Source organism: Plecotus auritus, assembly GCF_963455305.1.
Source record: "Plecotus auritus genome assembly, chromosome: 7".
NCBI classification, from domain to species: Eukaryota; Metazoa; Chordata; class Mammalia; order Chiroptera; family Vespertilionidae; genus Plecotus; species Plecotus auritus.
Genome location: NC_137774.1, coordinates 162,249,061 through 162,270,734, shown reverse-complemented (window position 1 = coordinate 162,270,734; position 21,674 = coordinate 162,249,061). Strand labels below are relative to the sequence as shown.

At 46.0% G+C, this 21,674-nt stretch overlaps 1 protein-coding gene across 1 annotated transcript in view; it reads right to left on the bottom strand.

The window, feature by feature from the left end:
• ANKH (ANKH inorganic pyrophosphate transport regulator) overlaps nucleotides 1-21,674 on the bottom strand; it is a 123,581-nt gene that overhangs the window by 25,082 nt on the left and 76,825 nt on the right. Inside the window, exons 3-7 of the mRNA XM_080680353.1 lie at nucleotides 15,554-15,672; nucleotides 12,606-12,689; nucleotides 6,689-6,859; nucleotides 3,597-3,731; nucleotides 1,320-1,412 (exon numbers count right to left, since the gene is read on the bottom strand). Coding sequence (XP_080536479.1) covers nucleotides 1,320-1,412; nucleotides 3,597-3,731; nucleotides 6,689-6,859; nucleotides 12,606-12,689; nucleotides 15,554-15,672 — 602 coding nt within the window. The remainder of the gene's footprint in view (nucleotides 1-1,319; nucleotides 1,413-3,596; nucleotides 3,732-6,688; nucleotides 6,860-12,605; nucleotides 12,690-15,553; nucleotides 15,673-21,674) is intronic.

The window sequence follows — 21,674 nt, the reverse complement described above, 5'->3', positions numbered from 1 at the left end:
CGGGCTGCCCACCTTCTCCTGCAAGTGCCTCGTGCCTCTGAAGTCTGCGCTCAGAGGCCTGGGAAGCAGAACTCAAATGCATTTTTTTCTAAGAGATGCTCTGCATCCTGAGGTTGCAAAGAATGTTTGCAATAGGTGGACGGTCCAACTGATGGTCTCCCGGGGAAACTCCACACCGGGTAAAGCGTACTGGGTACCACTGCTGCTCTATCTCCCGTGAGGCTGTGGGGTAGCAATCCCAGGAGTGTATTGAGGTGAGTTGCTATTCATGGGTGTGGGAATAAGGGCAGGTGATCCGCTGGAGACCCCAGGCAAAGAGGCTTTCTCTCCTTGCCTCCCAGAGCTTTTGTTGGGATTAGATAAAAGGATATTGGTAATCACTTCGTAAGGTATACAAATGTCTAATCACTAGGATGTACACCTGAAACTTATTATAATATTGTATGTCAACTTTAATTGAAAAGTAAATTAAAAAAAAGATAAAATGACATTGGCAATGGCTCTGAACTAGTTCTATAGGAATTCAAGGCCAAACAGTTGCTATTAAGAGTACCGGGAGCAGGTTGTGTGCTTCTTCCCCATTTTTTATTTTAAAACTTTGCACACTATCTTTTTGGGGGTCTGTTTTGATAGACGTTTGTTTTAGGATAAAAGGCTACTAGTTTTAGGTTCAAATAACTAAGCCTGATGACATAGACATTTACAGGATGTTCCTGACCCAGCCAAAGGCCACATGACCAGAGGGTTATGTGCTCCCTGGGCTGTGTCAGCAGCAGCAGGGGACAGAGCTGCTGTCAACAGCTTTCAGCTGCAATAAGCCGCTGCATCCAGACCCACGAGGACCCACACCCGCTGCAGAGACCACTCCAGCGTGCATGGACCCCGCACACCGAAGACTTCCGTAAACTTCTGAGCTCAAGCACACACTTCCTATCTGTACCTTCACAACTGCTATGAAGTTAGTGTTAGTTTAACTAAAGAAAACGAAACAAAACCACAGAAACAAAATCCAAAGTCTTAATTTTTTTTGAGAGTATATTTTCCCTTTTGCAAACACATAATTTCTCAGTAGATTAACCCAAACGTGAACATCATTTTGGAGAGGTATTATAGACTCAGCATCAAGGTAAGCTTGAATTTACCTCTGTTATTTTCTGAGGGAATATTCCACAATTACCGTCAACATCCCCAATACCACATTAACCTTCCCAAGGGAGGAGAGATTGGGAAACATCAAAGTGCTCCTCGCCAGAGATGCCTGTCTATCAAATACTAATTTACAGAGTGTGTTTCAGACACCACGCCATACAGGTTCTCACCTTATCAAAAGCAGGGTAGACAGCCCGGATTTCCGTCAACCAACCATATGGCATGTGACCCACGGGGTATGTGGCTGTCAAAATCGCCACTGCCTGCAAGAGGAAGAGCCAGCAGAGTTAGCGGTGGGCATTGGCAGAGAGCATCTCCAGTAGCAGCCGTCTGCCATGCGGCAAAGCAAGCTGTCTCGGTGTGGCCACCGCTGACAAGTCACTCCACACTGGGTGACAGGCATCGGCCTACCCCAGGATGGCCTGGGAGGGGCAGGTGCTCCACTGTGTCCCTGGGAGTGGCACAAGCTGGCCCCGGGAGAGCACCTGGGACCAGGAGCATGGGTCTTGTTTTACAGGAATCCAACAAGAAGCAGGTCCAAGTCCAGGTTGCTGGCTCGAGAAGCCAGTTCAACCCAAGTCCAGACTCCAAAATCTTTGCTCTTTCCATAGAGCCAAACCACACCCTCTAGTCCAGCCCAATTCTTGAATCTCCAGTTGTGATTCTGAGCCCTCTCTGCTCTCTGGATGGCCTTTGCTCAGGATCCACTCTCCGCCTCCATCCTGTCCTTCAGGGTGACTGATGGCACGTGTTGGTTGATGGCTTTACGTGTTCTCTCCTTCTGACTCTCAACTCCCTTCCAATCTGTGCAGGCAGCAGAGCCCGGTTTTTAGTTTTAATTTAAGAAAACTAAATAACTATTGCTTACAGGAAGTCAAACATGTTCTTCCATGAAAGTGGGTTTCTTTCCTTCTGTGAACGACAAGGAAGGAAATGAAAACAAAGCATCTAACCCTACACCGTGGCCGAGTCCAACTCTCTAGCTAGGTAGCAAAGGAGGAGTGCAGGCTTCCTCCGTTTTAATTGACATAACAGCCACGCCAGAAGCATGAGGGGCATTCTCAGCAGGCTGAAGAAACTGCTGTGGGGACGGGTACAGTGCCAGAAACATGAGTGCTGGAATTAGGAGGGCCTGGATTCAAACCTCCACTTCCTCACCTGCCAGCTGTGTGCTGCATGAACCTGCCAGGCGTCCCTTCCCGCTCCCCCAGCAGAACCAGGAGAAAAACAACATCCATCCCACAGGGTTATGGGGAGTCAATGAAATGTGCATAAGTAGATGACAAATAGATGTCCGTTCTGTACCCCATAAGTTGTGCCTCTATGCCATGGAGGGCAATTGAGAAATGGCTCTAATAAATAAATCAGTTGCCTTATTTGTTGTAAGGGGAGGATGGAATTCTAGCACACAGCTGATGGGGGTCACCTTCTCTTTACTGGGCAACCTAGACTGCCATATTTAAGTAACACAGCTGCTGTGTGTCAGAAGCCACCCAAGATGATATGACTTAATACACAAATCCAGGAACAAACTAAGGCGAGAGAAAGGCTTCTGCTTGTGATTTATGGGCTCCCCTTTCCAAGCCACCAGGAGTGGCTTCCCAGCACATGGAAACTGGCAGGAGACCCCAGGCTGGAGACATGCTGACAGCGCTGTCAGGGCACAGTATAAACAGGAGGCCCAAGGAGCAGTCACTGGCCTTCCTGAAGGGTCAGCTGTTCCAGAGGCAGGCTTGGTTCTCCAGAGGCAGCAGCGGCAGCAGCAGAGGAAACCAATGAAGTCATTTTATTTGTTCATACCATCCATGGAAGATGGAAAAAGTGATACAACTCTTTCTTTGGAGTAGCTGCCAGTTTCCAGGTAAATTTCTTGAGTTGCGAGTGAGCTCCTCATTTGGAGGAGGGCAGATGGCCAAAGAGCACATAAAGCCACAATGGGTTGGGTGGAACGTGCAGGAGGGCAGAGAAAAAAACAGGTGACAGCAGGTGGGTCCAAATGGAAGCATGGGCCCCGAACCCTCTGGGTATTTTCCCTTCTGCAGCTCTTTGGCCATCTGCAGGACAGCGGAGAGGCATCATGCTTACTCCATGGAAAAACGGAGAGGTCACTGGACGAGAGCCAGACAACCTGGATTCTAATACTGGCCCAGCTTCTTGCTAGTTTTGTGTCGTTAACCGTGGGTCCTTGCCTCAGTTTCCCCATATGGTCATTGAGAAGGATGAATGAGATGTCTTCTTTCAGACTCACAAATATGTGGTATTACATGATTGTAAGTCACCGAATGAGTTCCTCATGGCTTCCTAGTGGGGATGTGTCATATAATGTAATATCACAGAATTACTTGAGCTCTCAGGATGCACTGGAAACAAATCTGTAACCCACCTCCCCAACCCCTATTCATTAATAAGGTGACAGTGAGTGCCCACATCCCCGGAAACTGCCCTACCTCTGTAGCTGCAGAACTGCCGCCAAGGTCCCTGGAAACAAAGAGGTTGACAATAGGTCTACTGATTCTCTGGGTAGCCAAGATGAGCGCCAACGGCCACCAGAAGCTCAGCATCTTTCTGATTGTTGCATCTCCCTGCATCAAGAAATGGAGGTAGGACATCAGCCAGTCAGAGAAAGACATGTGCCACATGATTTCACTCATATTTGGAATTTAATGAACACACTGAACTACCAAGCAGACTCATAGATAGAGAGCAGGCAGATAGCTCTGGAGGTGGTGGTATTGGGGGGTAGGGGAGTGGAGGGATTGAGCAAAATAGAAAAAAAAAAGAGAGAGAACTCATGGACATGGACAACAGTGTGAAGATTGCAGAGGTGGAAGGGGTGGGTGGAGGTGGAAGAGGGCACAGACAGAATAAATGGCCATGGGAAAAAAATAAAATAAAAATCTTATATAATAAAAGCCTAATATGCTAAGTGTCCGGCTGTCTCTTCAACCAATCAAAGCATAATATGCTAATGATATGCTAAGGCCGCTCAACTGCTTGCTATGATGTGCACTGACCACCAGGGGGTAGATGCTCTGACCAGTAGGTTAGCTTGCTGCTGGGGTCCGGCCTATCAGGACTGAGGGAGATGGGCTGGACATGCCCTGGAGCCCTCCCGTGGTCCCTCCCCTGCTGGCCAACCTCCTACATCCCTCCCCGGCCCCAATCATGCACTGGCAGGGTCCCTTGGCCTGGCCTGCACCCTCTCGCAATCTGGGCTGAGAGACCACCCTCCCCAGTGCACAATTTTCGTGCACCAGGCCTCTAGTAAATAAATAAAATAAAATAAAAGTAATGGAGGCAAAAGTTCACTAAACACTAGAAGTGAAACAGGAAGAACAATTAGGAGCCAAAGCCTTTCTTTTTGATGTCAATCCCAAGTCAATTCACTGAACTTAAAAAATAATATAAGGAAAAGCCTCTGTAGACAAGCCAAGTTGAATTAAAATAAAATGTACAGTGAAAATGAAATGAACTCAGACAGTTGGCACGCTGCTGTGAAATCAAAACACACATTTAGCCTTGAGCGATCCAAACCACTATTTTCCAAACAGGGCAACTCTAACCCAGGCAGAAACCAACTCCATGGCCCGAGAAACAAGTTGGAAATTAGTTTTTGTTTAAATCATCAAGCTGACTGGCTGGAAGCCATGTCAGGAAGAGGTAACTCTTTTTTCTTCTTCTTCTTTCTTTAAAATTGAATTTATTGGCATTACATTAGTCAATAAAATTATATAGGTTTCAAGTGTACAATTCTGCAATACATCACCTGCATATTGCATTGTGTGCTCACCATCCAAAGTCTAGTCTCCTTCCAGCACCATTTACCTTCCCTTTACCCTCTTTCACCTGCCTCCCACCCCTGAAGAAGTAACTTTTAAAAGTAAAAAATATTTATAATTTAAAAAAATATTTTGAAATCAGCTCACAAATATGCCTAGTTATTTGGGCACTACATACATCTCCTACAGAGGTTCTTATTCTAATGAGCCCGAGCAGAGTGCCTCAGTGTTGAGTGTCAACCCATGAACCAGGAGCTCACAGTTCGATTCCTGGTCAGGGCACAAGCCTGGGTTGTGGGCTCCATCCCCAGTAGGGGGCATGCAGGAGGCAGCTGATCAATGATTCTCTCTCATCCACAGGACTCCCCTTTCCAAGCCACGAGGAGTGGCTTCCCAGCACATGGAAACCTCCTGGATTCAAACCTCCAAGGCCCACCCCCCCCCCCGCCCCGTCTCTCTCTCGTTTTCTCTCCCTTCCTCTCTGGAAAAAAAAAAGGCTCTCACAGAAATCATATAAATGTTTAGAAGCATAAGTAAAATAAAAGCACAGTAACGAAAATGTGAGAGTTTTGTTGAGAATGCCACAGCAAAGATGTGTGCTATCTTCAGCCCAGCTTTCACTAAATAACGTCGGTTTTGATTCTTCATGAGGGTAAAAGTTACATCATGGGACCATCTCAGCCACTTTAATGTATTTTCCTTTGCTGGTGGCTGCCTCTTAAGAGATGGAGTGCCATCATCAAGGTCAATTAGATGTGGTTGTCCTTGGGACAGAAATAACTAGTTCCAGTTTTATTGGTGGCCTGACCCAGGATTGTGGTAAGTGGGCAATACAATTCATGTTCTGACATGATGAAAGTAACATGTGGTCAAAGGTGGGGTCAGGGGTGGAGTGTGGTGATTTATTCAGGGCTACATTTAATCACCCACATCTGCCTTATAGCCAGATGGAAATAAATCCAAATGATGTCTAGTACCTAAGGGTAGGAGATCAGCATACATATAAATCAGGCCCTGTGTACACCTCTGATGGAAAGGAAGCTTTGGTCATTTGTACAAGATTATACCTTGCTTGCATCTTACTCAAATTTCAAAGCCCAGGCCAAGCTCTGCTTCCATCAGGGAGGTGTGTCGGCCACATCACCCACTTCCTCCTGTCAGCATCAGTGGCTCTCACTGCAATGTTCTCACTGCATCTATGCACTGTCTTGGGTTCACATCTGTACTGATCTTATCTGCCAAATGGGGACATACAGCTGCTTGACATATTTTAAAATTTTCTGTGTCCCTCTATGGTACCTAAATGCTCTTCTCACTCCATACAAGGTACCTGAATGAGCGACTGTGTTTGGCCAACACAGAGTGTAGGAACAACGCCTGAATCCCTTGTGTAAATTAAAAATGATCAAATGTGAGTTCAAAGGGACCATGGGGGCTAAAGTCTTTGAAGACTGTAGAATAATTTACTGTTGACAAAAGAGTAAGAAAAACCATCAATGCTGTATGCACTCCTCAGCCTGACTTGAGTCACTGAGCCCCAGTCTCATACAGAGATACAGAGCTGGACAGCAACCTCTAAGATCCCTTCCACCCCCAGAGCTCATGAATTCTCCAGCTGTCTGTCCCTGTGGACACTCCCTGGCACTTGACATCTCAGCGAGTGTGCTTAGTGTACTGACTTCTCATCTCACGGAGGGGCGGGGTAAAGTTTCATCCCACTCAGATGTACAGACCGGCTGCCACGAGTTCTAAGGACGTACCCCCAGCTCCGGCCCACTCCGGTCGGGGATGATGTCGTGGATGTTCCGGTAGTAGCCCAGGCACAAGGTGGCGCAGCGCACAAGGGCGCCCATGTACAAGGAGAGGATGGGGATGAGCAGGGGCTCCCGGCACTCCAGGTGGCTGTGAAGCAAGATGGCTACAAAAACGACCTGCGAGATGGGTAGACAAGAGTGAGTTAGAGGAGAGGAGTCAGAACCAGTCCACAGAGGCACAGCCCAGTTTCTTGCACCCAATGGAAACCGATTTCTGAGGGAAAACCTCCATGTTGATGAGAAAGGGGACAGAAATTGGGCTCTGGCTCAATACTGCTCTCACAGAATTCAGGGTCAGACATTTGGGATTCACAGGGGGAGCACACCATCATTTTGTTATATTCACCACCAAGATTCTTTTCAGGCAACTGCACATATGGTTAAGGTTATTGCTGAAAAATGTTGGCTTCCCAGCTGAAACCGGTTTGGCTCAGTGGATGGAGCGTCGGCCTGCGGACTGAAGGGTCCCAGGTTCGATTCCGGTCAAGGGCATGTACCTTGGTTGCCGGCACATCCCCAGTGGGAGGTGTGCAGGAGGCAGCTGATCGATGTTTCTCTCTCATCGATGTTTCTAGCTCTCTATCCCTCTCCCTTCCTCTCTGTGAAATATCAATAAAATATATTTAAAAAAAAATGTTGGCTTCCCAGACCCCAAAAGATACAGTAGAGCTTTACCCTCTTGAGGCTAGATACCTGAGGCCCTAAGTTACCTTACACACACACACACACACACACACACACACACACACACACACACACACAGTGGTGATCAATGACAATAGTATACAGAAGAGTTTACATTAGTGTTTATAAGATGGAATTCACTAAAATTGCTCCAAAGGTACCAATAACCGGTTATTATAAAACAAGCTAAATTAAAAATATTAATTAATAAAAACGGAATAGGTCAAAAAATAGTCAAGAGGGTTATAAATAATAACTAAGTTTCTTTTTTTTTTTTAAATATATTTTATTGATTTTTTACAGAGAGGAAGGAAGAGGGACAGAGAGTTAGAAACATCGATCAGCTGCCTCCTGCACACCTCCCACTGGGGATGTGCCCGCAACCAAGTTATGTGCCCCCGACCGGAATCGAACCTGGGACCCTTCAGTCCACAGGCCGACGCTCTATCCACTGAGCCAAACCGGTTTTGGCATAATAACTAAGTTTCTAAAGCAAATGAAATCTTCTATTTACCCTCCCTGTCCTGCAGAAATCCGAGAGGCAGCCCAGCCTCTGTCCAGAGTCCTGGGACCCGCACATTCAGAAGACCACTGGGGCATTCTGAGTTCAGAGTAGGGTAATGGGCGAGGGGGGATGTCCCTGAGTTACATCAATAGGCAAATATCTACCAACCGGCAGGCATGTAAAATACAGCCCCACTGAGCGACCCTGACCAAAGGAGGCTTATTCTGATCACTGCAGTCTCAAGAAATCAGGGATGACAGAAAGTTAGAAACGAAGCGGGAGTCTGAGCAAGACTCACTGATGAGTACATCCACTGCATAGGGACCACAGAAAAGCAGGGAGATCCAGAGAAACTCTTCTGAGCGACATAAAAGTATTAGCTATAGAGGTGATTTGCTTGTACACAGGCAGTTATTTCAAACCCAGGAAGTGAGAGAGACCCCAGCACAGATGTCCTCATGGGAATGCAGGACCGAGGTGCTGCGTGGCTCCATGGACACACCAGGCTGCCCACAGCACAGGGAGAGGTCACAAGCTGGAGCAATACTCACAGTCACGCTCATGCTTCAAGGACATAGCAGAGATGCCCATGGCTGACGCCATGACCACTGCTTCTCAGTGGGAACAACTGTCGTGTTAACTAAGAACTGCAGGGAAGCCTCGTGAAGAACCCACTGTGTTTGGATCAGAAGTTTGAGACCTTTGTGTGGTGGACCAAGATGCCCATAAATTTCTTTAATGAATCAGAGGCCTCTAAGTCTCCCCAACATGCAAACGCAGACTAGTGTGTCTACAGCAAGTGTAACATAGGACTCATGCAAACCTACCGTGTAAACTGAGATGATTATATTTAGAGATTTTTAAAAGTATATATGTTTTTATTGATTGTTAGAGACAGAGGAAGTGAGAGATAGAAACTTTGATGAGAGAGAAACATAATCCATAGGCTGCCTCCTGCACGTTCCCTACTGGGGATCAAGCCTGTAACCCAGGCATGTGCCTGACCAGAATCGAACCAGTGACCTCTTAGTTCAATGCTCAACTACTGAGCCACACCAGCTGGGCCATATTTAGAGATTTAAAACTTGTACGAAAAATGAATAGGTGAAGGCCAACTCCTCGTCTGCCAAGTCCAGGATGGCTCCTGGGTCCATTAGGATGGCCACGCAGGACCAAGAAGGAGGGTCTGGACTTGACGGAACAGGGCAAAGCGATACGTGTGGAGATAACAAGAAAATGGTGCAAGCACAGCGAGCAAGAGCGGGACAAAGGGACAGGAGGGTCATTCGGCCAATAAAGCTCTGGAGGTCAAGGTGAAGGTTTTGTCACTCTCCTGTCTTTTTAAGGATGTGGTCCAATACTTACCATAGCCCTTACATCTTCGTGGTGGATGGTATCACTTATCAATTCAAATAACCCTGAGCCTTGGCATTTCAATCTAGAATTACGAGTTTGAGTCTCAAATAGCCATTGAAGAATGTCGGGTTATTTTCTGAGGGAAACCTACTGTGTCAATGGTGAGGATTTTCCCGGTGAGAGCCTGTTATGTACCGGGCCTGTGCCAAGTGCCGGGAAGTCAGTGATAAATCACACATCCCGGGCTCTGTAGTCTTGGAGCTGACAGTCTAGGGGAGGAGGCAGAAATGGGGACCAAACAGTGATGCCAGTGAGCGACCGCTGACAAACTGTGACAGGGCCTGAGGGAAAGAGGGCGATGGCTGGGGAGCCAGGCTGTGGGGGGAGGAAGGGCACCCCATGTGGAGTGTGTCTGAGACCTACAACCTCAGCAGAAGTAGCGGGGTAGGGGGAGGAGCCAGAGGGAGGCAGGAGAACTGGGGCAGAACATTTCCTTCTGGGCAGAGGGATCCACAAATACCCCAGTGGGAGAGGCTGGGCCACAGGAGGCCCTGAAAGGAGGACCTGCCGCTGGAGTGCAGGGAGCAAGGGGGCAGGAGGACAGGCCCTCAAAGAGGAAGCCGGGCTGTGGGTCCAGCACGTGCAGGCCACGGACTCTGGCTTTTATCTCATGAACACCAGGAAGCAATTTTAAAGCAGGCTTTGGGACAGTTGTGAGGGGACGGGAATTTCCCTGAGAATAGATCACTGTGGCCAAGGGGTAAGGATGGACATCCAGGGCAGAAAGGAGAGGCTCATGAGTTAGGAGGCATCTCAGGTAGTGCAGATGACAGGGGGTTCCTCAGACCAGGGGGAGCACAGCAGAGATGGGGAGAAGAGGGAAGATTTAAAAAAAAGTCTAGCCCTAGCCGGTTTTGCTCAGTGGTTAGAGCACTGGCCTGCAGATTGAAGGGTCCTGGGTTTGATTCCAGTCAAGGGCACATGCTCAGGTTTCGGGTTTGATCCCCAGAAGGGGGCGTGTAGGAGGCAGCCAATCAATGATTCTCTCTCATCATTGATGTTTCTATCTCTCTCTCCCTCTCCTTTCCTCTCTGAAATCAATAAAATTTTTTTTTTTTTTTTTAAAGTCCAGGATGAAACTGAAAAGGCTTGGTGATGAAGAAGGATGCTCTAGGTTGGATCCCAGATCCTTGGGGTCTAGCTGACTTCCGAAGGCAAGGGCTGATGACAGCAGAAAGATTAAAGGACTGAAGGTCCCAGGAAGGTCCAAAAGCCTCAAGAGAATTCTCATTTTGATATTGAGCAAGCTAAGAACATGCAATGAAACAAACACAGCAACATTTTTCATAAATCCCTTGGCAATATCATTGGAACATATGACTGTTACAATAACAGCGGCACAGAAAAGCATTGCACATTTGAACCAAACCAGGAGCTTTTTTGTGCGACTGTGTGAAATCAATTAGCTTAGTAAAATTTGTAAATAATGGGAATTGCCAATGCAGTCCAAAGCATTATCAACTATTTTCATTTTATCGTTGGTGATTACTTGCCTTCTATGCCAAGGTAGTAGTATTTTAAAGGACTTTTCCTAGAAACTATTTACTCATTTCCAAATTCAATAATTAACAAATGCTTTTAGGTAATAAGAGAAATGAAGCGAGGGTGGGGTGGGGGTGGGGGTAAAAGATTTAAGAACAAAAATTAAATTTACTCCCCCAAGCATATTGTGTTAGGAACCCAAACTATAAGGCTTAAAATAACTACTTCGCCAGGAATAGACCGAACCCAGGTGCCAACTGAATCCAGCTTCCATGGCTCCTACTAACCAGACCCATTTATTCTGAATTTAGGAGCCCTCCCAACAGACGAGGGCCAGGACCAGGTTTAAAACTGAGAAGGAACATGGCTGTAGGTTCACGCACAGGTGTGTGACATGCATGTACAGGCATGCACACACAGTGTTAGCAGGAATGAATTTAAATTGCTTTCAATTGTGATCTATGGAGTCAATGCAATGAATCTGAAAATTTAACTCTTGGTCTTTAGGGCGGGACTAACAGTATAACAGTAGATTATTCCAAAAAGATGGCTAAAGGACTAGCGTGTACAATAGGGGAAACCAGGAAGGTAAGCACGGAAATGTTCATGGAATAGAATGGAGAACGGAGAAGGGAGCTTAGAAATCAGTCCAGCCTCCTCCTCCATGGAAAAATCCTTCTCCTATATCCCTGAATGTTGAACTAAGTCTAATTTATAGATTATAGTTATAAAATCTAAGTTTCTGCCGACATCTTTCATGTGGTATCCCTGGTAGATGAAGGAAGAACAGAGAATGGAAAACCAGGGCTGGTGCCAGACCCCAGGAAACTGGACTCAGCACAAAGTGCAAGGGAGGCTTCTTCCCCGGCAGCCTCTGACTTCCTGGTTCTTTTAAATGTGGGAAATGACGTGTGGATGGCAGCCCTGTGTGGCAACAACATTTTTTTTCCAGTGGAAGGGAGAGGGAGAGAGAGATAGAAACATCAATGATGAGAGAGAATCTCTGATCTGCTGCCTCCTGCACGCCCTCCACTGGGGGTTGAGCCTGCAAACTGGGCATGTGTCCTGACCGGGAGTTGAACTCTAACCGCCTGGTTCATAGGTCAATGCTCAATCACTGAGCCATGCCGGCCAGGCCATTAGCAACAACATTTAAGAATAATTCTTAAGTGCTCTAAAACTGAGTGACAGGCCATGTGTTGTTAGCCACATGGAGGGCCGAGGGTCCATGAAGCCAAGTGCACAGAGACCCTATGGCCACCCCAAGAGGTCCCAGCTATGACTTTAGAGTCATTCCACACGCAAACTCTTTAAAAGTCAAGGTCAGAACCTCTGATACTAGCCCTAACTGGTTTGGCTCAGCGGATAGAGCATCGACTGGTTTGGCTCAGCGGATAGAGCATCAGCCTGTGGACTGAAGGGTCCCAGGTTTGATTCCGGTCAAGGGCATGTACCTTGGTTGCAGGCACATCCCCAGTGGGGGGTGTCCAAGAGGCAGCTGATCAATGTTTCTTTCTCATTGATGTTTCTAACTCTCTGTCCCTCTCCCTTCCTCTCTGTGAAAAATCAATAAAATATGTTAAAAAAAAAAAAGAACCTCTGATACTAACTTAACTTCCTAAAACCCTAATTCTAGTGAGATTATACAGACTTATATCACAGGGGACTCCTTTTCTCATTGGATTCACAAACATTTACGTTTGATGTACCGCAGAGTGAATGAATGGACAGGAGGCATCAGCCAGTTCTGCGAACGCTGACTGACCCCATACTTACCTGAGCTATGACATCTGAGATTGAGGCACACCCCACCAGGAAGCTGTATTTGTGTTTTAGGAGAATGCCAGCATGGGTCCATGCCTGCCAGAAAAAAAGGAATTTGGCATGAGGTACACCTTTGGGATTATATTATTTCTGATTGTTGCGATGCGCTGGGCACTCTTGGAATAGGTTTTATACCCCCTAAAACCTCTGTAGTGCAGGCTGGTAACTCTTTGGTTGGTAAAATGTCTATACCTGGGTCTGGGGGCTACATCCCTGTTAGATTTTTAGGAGGAATCAGTGGCTACACAGCATTTACCTCATACCAACTGTATGCAGACTAGTGTACTGGTTAGGGTCACGTGCCTGGTGGAAGAGCTGGGCAAACACCAAGAATGGAGGAATCTCTCTCCCAAAGCAGCCAGAATCACAGAGCAGCAGACCATCATAATGGGGCTCAACTTGGTTCTGAGTTACCACCGTCATTACTGATTCTCACTGACTATTAAGGTCCCACTATTTCCTTCTCTTCAAGTTTGGGTGGGATCTGATCTACCACTTTGTGCCTTTGAGGGAAGGAAGAGGAAGGTCCTTTAAGGGGAGTAGACAATGAAAAGTGCAGGGGACTGCAGGGTAGAATGTCATGATAGGATCGGTTGAAGTTCATGATAGTATCAGTTTAAGGATCATCTTCCAAACCTGGAAAGGACGATCTGGCCTGACACAGAAACGACATCTCATCTCAGCTAAATGGCCCTGTGCCAAGACTTTACATAGCAGCTGCCACATCTACTTCCTTCCTCAGCTTATGGGTCCCAAGGAGCCAAATATGAAAAGAAATGCAAACTGTAGATAACATTTGCAAATAGCGTCAGGGCTATCTTTGTTGACCAAAAGCCATCTGGATGATAAGCTTTGTGGTTTTCAAATATTATCTCTCCAACCAATATATCAGGGCCATGCTGTAGGTGTGTGTGTGTGTGTGTGTGTGTGTGTGTGTGTGTGTGCACGCGCGTGCGCATGTGTGTGCTGGGGGAGATGACCTGCTCTTTCTACATGTTCATTATTTTGTTTTTTATTAGAAATCTCTTACCTTTGGAGTCTTTCGGGGAAGTGATAGATGAAACATGGAAGAAAAGGGTACTAATCATATTTTGGTGTTATACTAAGTGTTAGAAACTCTACCGTTGCAAATGAACAAAGCTGAAGGAAAGTGGAATACAGGGCAACTAAGAGTTTGCGATTCACTTTTACTAATAGTCCCATTTCCTGAATTCACTGTGTGACTGTAATTCTCTGTGTTTACAGAGTCCCATGCAGACAGTGCGCAGGCATAGAGCAATATCCTGGACTCTGTCTGGGATTCGAGGCTGTCACTTCATTTAGCTCTGACTGATTTGAAAGCACTGTGGGGCCATGGTCAGCCAGCAGGGACACCTTGGGGAACCTGGTTCTATGGGTCCCAACCCATTTGCTTTTCTCTTTTTTTTCTGGCTATGTGTCAACCTGATGATTAAAGAAAAAAAAAAAAAAGAAAATCTAGATATATGTGTTCTGATGGCTAAATTTTCCCACTAAAGTGAAGTCCTAACAATTGAGAATCAGAACCTTCGCATCAAACCTAAGAGTTTAATAGTTAAGGCTACCCTGCAAACTTGTAGAAAGCTGTTATTGATCTAACTGTAGGCAAACTAAGACTTTTGGTAATATCTGAGAAGATTGGCCACATATACATTTTACGTTGTTTCGTCTTCCATGGATTTGGGGCTGCTGCCTCACCCTAAGACAGATATCTCCTTACCTCAGTTGTCTGATGTAAATAAAAGCTGAGATAAGGATGGTAAAAACTGTACTGATCATCATATTTTTAAGTCTCCTTCTAAGGGTAATTTAAAATGAAGCCCAAAGAAAGGGCTTATTTTTCAGCGTTGGATATTAGTGGCATATAGATACATATATATAATTTTTGCTAAGTCTCCTTTATGTCTATAATACAGATGGATAGAAGAAAAACATTGCATGAGAATTCTTCAGAATCCTGAAAAAGAATTTAATCTATGGAAGTGAGCTGCCCTTAGCTAATGTGGTAAAGCTGGTATTTAAAGGAATGAAATCCTATCAGTATATTAAAGAGATTCTTACTCTAAAAAGCTTTAGGTATTCATACCACACAAGTGGTACATTTATCAGAAAGCTATCCTGATCCCCCATATCCTGAATATATCAGAATAGAACTTCACATTTCAATCAAAATTTTCACATGGGCTCTCTTGCTGCCTGCCACAATTTACAGCGAGTACAGACACTTCTCATAAAATACACTGACAAGATGGACTGGTTCATTAAATGGTCAATTGGAACCCTTCTGGTTACTGGATATAAAATTGTGCAGCCACTATGGAAATCAGTTTGATGATTCCTCAAAAAATTAATAAGAGAATTACTATATGACCCAGCAATTTCACTTTTAGGTGTCTACCCCAAAGAACTAAAGCAGGGACTGGAAGAGATATTTGGACCCCCATTCATAGCAGCATTATTCACAATAGCCAAAAGGTGGAGGTAACCAAATGTCCAATTGATGAATTAATATACAAAATGGGAAGTATACATATAATGGAATATTATTTGGCTTGAAAAGGACATTTCGACACATGCTGCAACATGATGAACCCTGAAGACATTATTTGAAGACAAATACTGGATGACGCCACTTATATGAGGTCCCTAGAGGAGTCAAATCATAGAGACAGAAAGTACAAGGGTGGTTGCCAGGGGCTAGGGAGGGGGGATGGGGAGTTTAGTGGGGACAGAGTTTCAGTTTTACAAGATGAAAAGAGGTCTGAAGATTCACAACCGTGTGAATGTACTGAACTATACACATAAAAATGGCTAAAATGCTAAATTTTACGTTCTGTATATTTTACCGCAGTTAACACAAGCCAGCGATCTTCCCTACTCACCATCGCATCCATGAAAGGGAAGGCAGCAAGATAGAGGAAGGCCCTTCTCGTTTTGCTCCCCACGGACTCGTCCACATGGTGCAGTTTATTGATGATGTAGTAGCCTAGGTCACTGTAAGCTGCAAACATACAGAGCGATATTTAGAAAATGTTATCTTTATATGCTCTTTCTCTCAACAGTTTAAAAACAATTTTAAATGTAATTTATTTTTTTAAATTAGGAAATTTAGATGAGTAAAAAGAAGAAAACCATCCACAATCTCATCCCTCTACCTGGTGGGGGGCGAGGGTCATGGTGAATTCTCTGGGCTCTAATTGCTCAGTTCTTTTATGGGGGGTTGTGGCGAGAGTATGTGGCGTATGCATGTGTGTTTTAAGAGAAAATGTGATCATCCTATATAATAAAAAGGTAATATGCAAATTGACCCTACCAGCAGAACAACCAGAACGACCACTGGACCAATCACTATGAGGCACACTGACCACCTCTTGGTCCCTTTCCCCGGCTGGCAGGCTCCGATTGCCTGATGGCCACATGCTGCAGGGCTGGGGCCGGCGAGTGGGCAGGAACAGCCGACCTCTTGGTCCCTTCCCCTGGCTGTCAAGCACCGATCACCCGATGTTGAATGGGGAACCAGGGGTGGGTGGCAGCGGGGGGCAGGGCTGGCTGCGGGCAGCTGGGGAAGATGGCCCTGATCGCAGGCCAGGCCTAGGGACCGTACCTGAGCACGAATTTCGTGTGCTGGGCCTCTAGTACTTATATACACTCCTTTGTAAACCGTGACTACCTTTCCCTGACATGCTTCTACATTTTCATGGTTGCACTGAATTCCTTTCTGTAGGTATACTTAGTATCAACTTACTCAGTCTCCTATTATTGTACATTCAGGTGGTTTCCATTATTTGATATTATAAAAGAAGGTTTGATGGATAGGTTTGAAGCTAAAGGTTTAAACATACTCTTAATCATTTACTAAGAGAAAATTCCTAGATGTTACTATGCCTTCTCAGAAAAATTTTATAGCTAGCTTTTCACCATTAGCTATTCATTTTGTTTCATTTGGTGGGGGGTGTGGAGAGAGAGCGTGGCAACTGTGGGGATAGCCCTGCCGGTGGAAAAATGGTATCTCTGAGGTGCTTTTAAAGTCCTTCCAACACCAGGACTTGTGACCAGTGTGTGACTGGAACATAATGTCACTTAACTAACGTGGGCTGAATGAATGTGCAGGTGCCAACTAGGCATAAAGGGAAGACAGAGAAAGGTCTTCCTTATGTGTTCGCTAGGCATTCCAACGGACAGGATCAGCAAGGATGAAGTGAATGATTACGTGTTTTCTACCTCACTGATTCATGTTTGGACTATCCAGGAAGATGATCATCTTTGTGTTTCTCACAGTGTTTTACATAGCGCTTTAACAGGAGTGCCCTGCTGTTTTCATCCTTTTATAAATATGAGCATTCACGTACTTGACAACCACAGAAGCTGCTTTGAAAGCAGAAAGGAGAGAGAATGCAGCGAGAGTCTCGCTTCATTAGAAACAATAAGACGACCCATTCTCCCCCCGCAAAGCTCGGGGACAACTTACTACCACATTAACTGGTAAAAAGAAATGTCTCTCCCATCCTTTGTCAGGACTCCTCTTGAACTACAGGAATTAAGTGAGGTCTGTAGGATGATATCAAGGATATTTAAATGCACACATGGGTGCAGAGGTGCAAGTCTGTGATTTCAGGGGGTAGAGGCGGGAAGGGCTAAGCCATATGGGGAGGCAAAAGCAGGAGGAGAGGCTGAGTCCTCCAAGGAGGGGCCGTGGGGAAATCCATAAGGTGGGCTGCCAGGTGAGCAGAGGTGGCAGGTGCGGAATGGGGCAGGGCCAGCAGGCCATGAGGCAGCAAGAGGATACATCCAGGAGGGGAGTTGTCACGTGGCAGAAAGAGGGTGGGAAAGTGGGATTAGTTACAGGCCAGGGACGAAGAAGGAAGGAGGCAGCTTCGATGTCTGTGTTGGAGTCAGAAGGCACATGGACGAACGTGGATTAGAGAAGGCATGATGGAGGCATGCAGACCTGAACTATGCTGGCGGAATCACAAAGTAACATGATGATGTACTTTATCATGAAAACTGTCTAGTTTAGGTGCTGAACCTTGGAAATGTCATCTCAGAATTTATTGTTGCTGCTGTTGATCTGTACGTGTGTTTTCTTTCATTCAGGAAACGTCCCCTGGGACCCGCAAGCAGATGGTGCTGACCCTGCCCACACCGCTGCCCCACCCTGGCAGAGGCCGCTGGCCACACACAAGGCAGTCAGGCCGGCGAGCAGAGCGGCACAATGCCAAGTGCAAGAGGCCAGCGTTGGCTATGAATAGCGCAGGAGCTAGAATTCCCTGCTAAAGGTTAGAGTCGATATAAAACGCCAGCCGAGTGGACTTGGCTGTACAGCCGAAGCTGGAGCCGCACAACGGGTGACAGGCTGAGATCTGGAGGGTGGTGGTGTGGCTTGAGCTGTGTCCCCTCACAATTCCCTTGTTGAGTCCTAGCCCCAGTTCTCAGAATGTGACCTTAATCTGGCAACAGGGACCTTGCAGATATAATTAGTTACAATGAGGTCATGCTGGAGTAGAGTGGGCTCCCAACTCAATAGGATTGGTGTCCTTCGCGTTTGGACAGAGATAGACACGCACAAGGGAATGCCACGTGAACAGGGAGACAGAGAGCAGGTGACGCAAGGGTGGCCGTAGGTGCCAGCAAAGTACCAGGCGTGGGGAGAGGCCTGGACAAGTGGCCCTCACGGCTCAGAAAGAACCAACCCTGCGACACCTTGATCCTCTCGCCTCCAGACCTGGGGGGCAGCCCATTTCTGTTGTTGAGCTGCTCAGGCTGCGCTACTTTGTCAGCATCCAGGCGGCTCCTCAGAAAGGGAGGGAGTTCTTTTCCTGGGAGACTCCAGGGCAGCGGCAGGAAAGATGGGACCTGTTCTGAGAGCGGGCATATGTTTGCTGTGTGGCCTGGGAGGGTAGAGATCAATGCAAATGAGCTGCTCGGCCTTTGGTAAATATTCCTACTCATGTTAGGATAGTGTGACTAAAACAGCAAAAACAGGCCTTTCTGCAGAGTAATGCAGGAAACCTTCAAAGCTTAGCTGGGTCTGAGGCTGATGGTGCTGAGCCCAGCCCTGCTTCCTGCTGCCAGCAGGGTCCTCTCATCCCTGCTGTTTGCAGCCTGCAGCTGGTGCTGAGCCCTTCAGGGTCCCTGGTCCCCTCGTACTTAGGGACTGATGGGACCAAGGTGCCTTTGCTTCTCTTCCCTTCTTTTCCTCCTTTCGGTACTAGAAAAATTTGGAGGCCAAGAAAAGCTTTTTCTCCTGTTTTCTTTTTTTTTTTTTTCCTTTTTCCTTTCTTCCCTCTACTCCTCCCCTACATGCAGAAGAAGAGACTGATCATAACTGCAAAGGTTGTTTCCCCCCCTGTGAGCAGGGATATAAATCCAAGCAGCTGTCTTTGCCATCCCCCCTCCCTCCCCAGCCTGTGCCCTGGAGCTGTTTGTGGCTGTGCTGTTGGCTGGGGGTAATTTGTTTAAAGGGCTTTGCATGGAGTCTCTAATTACCAGGTCAGCTGCCTCAACAACATCCAGTAACCTTCAACTTCTCTACACTGCCTTCCCAAGATTGTTCCGAAGCAGCTTGTAGTCCTTATGAAGAGCAGAATGTTAAACAGGAAAATTGAACAAGGTGTTTAAGCAGATGTAAATGGATTTCCTGCTGGGGCCACAGTAAGGGGACATTGGCCTGACCTGTTTACAGGTCGGCAGCTTTGACTCTGCCCAAACAAGAAGACACCAGAGGGCCCATCCAAATCCAGGCTCCTCTGACCTCAGCCTGCCAGGGTCATGGATCCTTTCCAGAATCAGTGGTTCTCAAGCTTGTTCATCCAGTAATTAACCAGCCCTTGTTGCAAAAGGCCATGAAACATTAATATTCACCGAAACATTTTCCCATGGAATCGAGGAGAAAGCCCTCCTCCCATTTTAAGCATAGGATAATATGTGTATTTCCAAGAGGTAAATTTGAGAAACCTTATTTTTACTCAAATCCCCAAGTTGCGAAGCTTGAAAGACTACTGATTGGCCCACTATGATCTGTTGATTAGACACAGGGGGCGGTAACTTCACCCCTGTGTCTCTAAGGTATCATTTCCAAATTGGTGCATTTGCATGACTGATATTGAATTCACTTTAACAAAAGTGGTTGAATGACTTCTGTATGTCTGGCAGTGTGCCACCTAACATATAGCTGTAGAGAGTCCGGTCATCTGCATCAGAATGGGTCACAGACATATGATTGGCTCATCCATATCTGCACTGTGCAACATTCATCTGGAAGATATGGGGATGGGAGGTACAAACATTGCCCAGGCCTTGGACAGGTAGCATAAACGTATACACAAAGTAAGTAAAGTTAATGTGGAATAGTAATACAAGAACAACAATTCTATCTCACTGACATCAAGATATGGAAGAGAGGGTTTTGTATTGATTTTTGTATAATATCTGCTTTTCTCTAGAGAACATGCCTTAGTATGTCTGAATTCCCGGATCTAGCCCAGTGTTTGCCACATAGGAGGTATGCATTATATATTGATTGAATAAATTCATGAATCCATAACCTCCAAAGAGGTGATTGGGACAGACTGATTGCAAAATGGTCCCAGCTGGCCATTTAGACCAGCTTACAGTCAGCTGACAGCCCCCCAGCGAGCCCACCAAGATCAGCAGAGCCTGCTCCTATCAGCTGACCACAGAGGCATGAGCACAGCCATGTCCAAAAGAACTACCCAGCCAACCCATAGTCTGGTGAGCAAGAATACATGCTTGTATTGTGAATCACTGAATATAGGGGTGGTTTGTTCTATAGCAATAAGTTGTGAGATGTACTGAAACTGCCCGTTCATTCCTAGCCCCCTCATTGGTTTAAATTACATCGATTTGTACCAATTCAGCCTTTAGAGGGCTGCTTTATGATCCATGAATAATGGAAAAATTTGTTGACAAGGGAAGACAGAGAAACAGAACCACTCTAGAAATGACTTCACTTGTTCACAGCAAAACTGTTGTTGCTCTGAGCTCTGCTGACTGCCCAGGTGGTTTTGGACATGGGAGAGGCTTTCAGGTCACTGTTGAGAATAGACGTGTAAAGAAATAAATCCACAGCAGTGGTTTCTACATCTATGTGAAGTAGGGAGTGTCAGGCAACACTAAATCCATGCAGGTGAGAAGAGTTGGCCATGAAAATGAAAAACTGCAGAACACCGGGGTGTTGTTACAATCATGAGCCGCCTTTTGGAATTTTACATGGCTAGAGCAAAATATTAATTTAGAGCACTGGGTCAAATTCTCAGCTCTATCTTATGTCAAAGAGTAGGGGAAAATTAGAAAGAGTTATGCTGAAATACAACTCATGCATTCAGAACCAGTGAAGAGATGACTCACTCCCTCCAGGAGTCTTTTCCAAACCAACCCCCAAGAGAAGGAATCGCTTCCTCCTCTATGCTCACATGTCCTCATAGAAACGCTATTGAAAAGCTGGAAGATCTTGCCTAGCCTGTTTGGCTCAGTGGATAGAGCGTCGGCCTGTGGACTGAAGGATTCCAGTCAAGGGCACATGCCCAGGTTGTAGGTTTGATCCCTAGTAGGGGGTATGCAGGAGGCAGCTGATCAATGATTCTCTCATCATTGATGTTTCTATCTTCTCTCTCCCTCTCCCTTCCTCTCTGAAATCAATAAAAAAATACATTTTTGAAAAAGTTAAAAAAAAGAAAAACTGCATGGTCTTGATTAAAAAATAAATTCATTAAGGTGATGGAAATAGCACCCTAAAGGGAAAGTTGAAGACCATTAGGCTAGTTTCACCTGAATGAGAGAATGTAGAGAAGTTAGGTTTCAAGCCTGGATCCCCCTGGTTCGTATTTCCACTCTGTGAGTTAAGCCTGGTGACTTTGTGATATATATATATATATATATGGCTTCTTATGCTTCCTGCAGGCCCCTCAGAAGCTGTGCATGAATGGAGTAGATATTCATTTCCATATCAGTCCAACTAAGTATCATTAGGAAGATGGCCTGAGA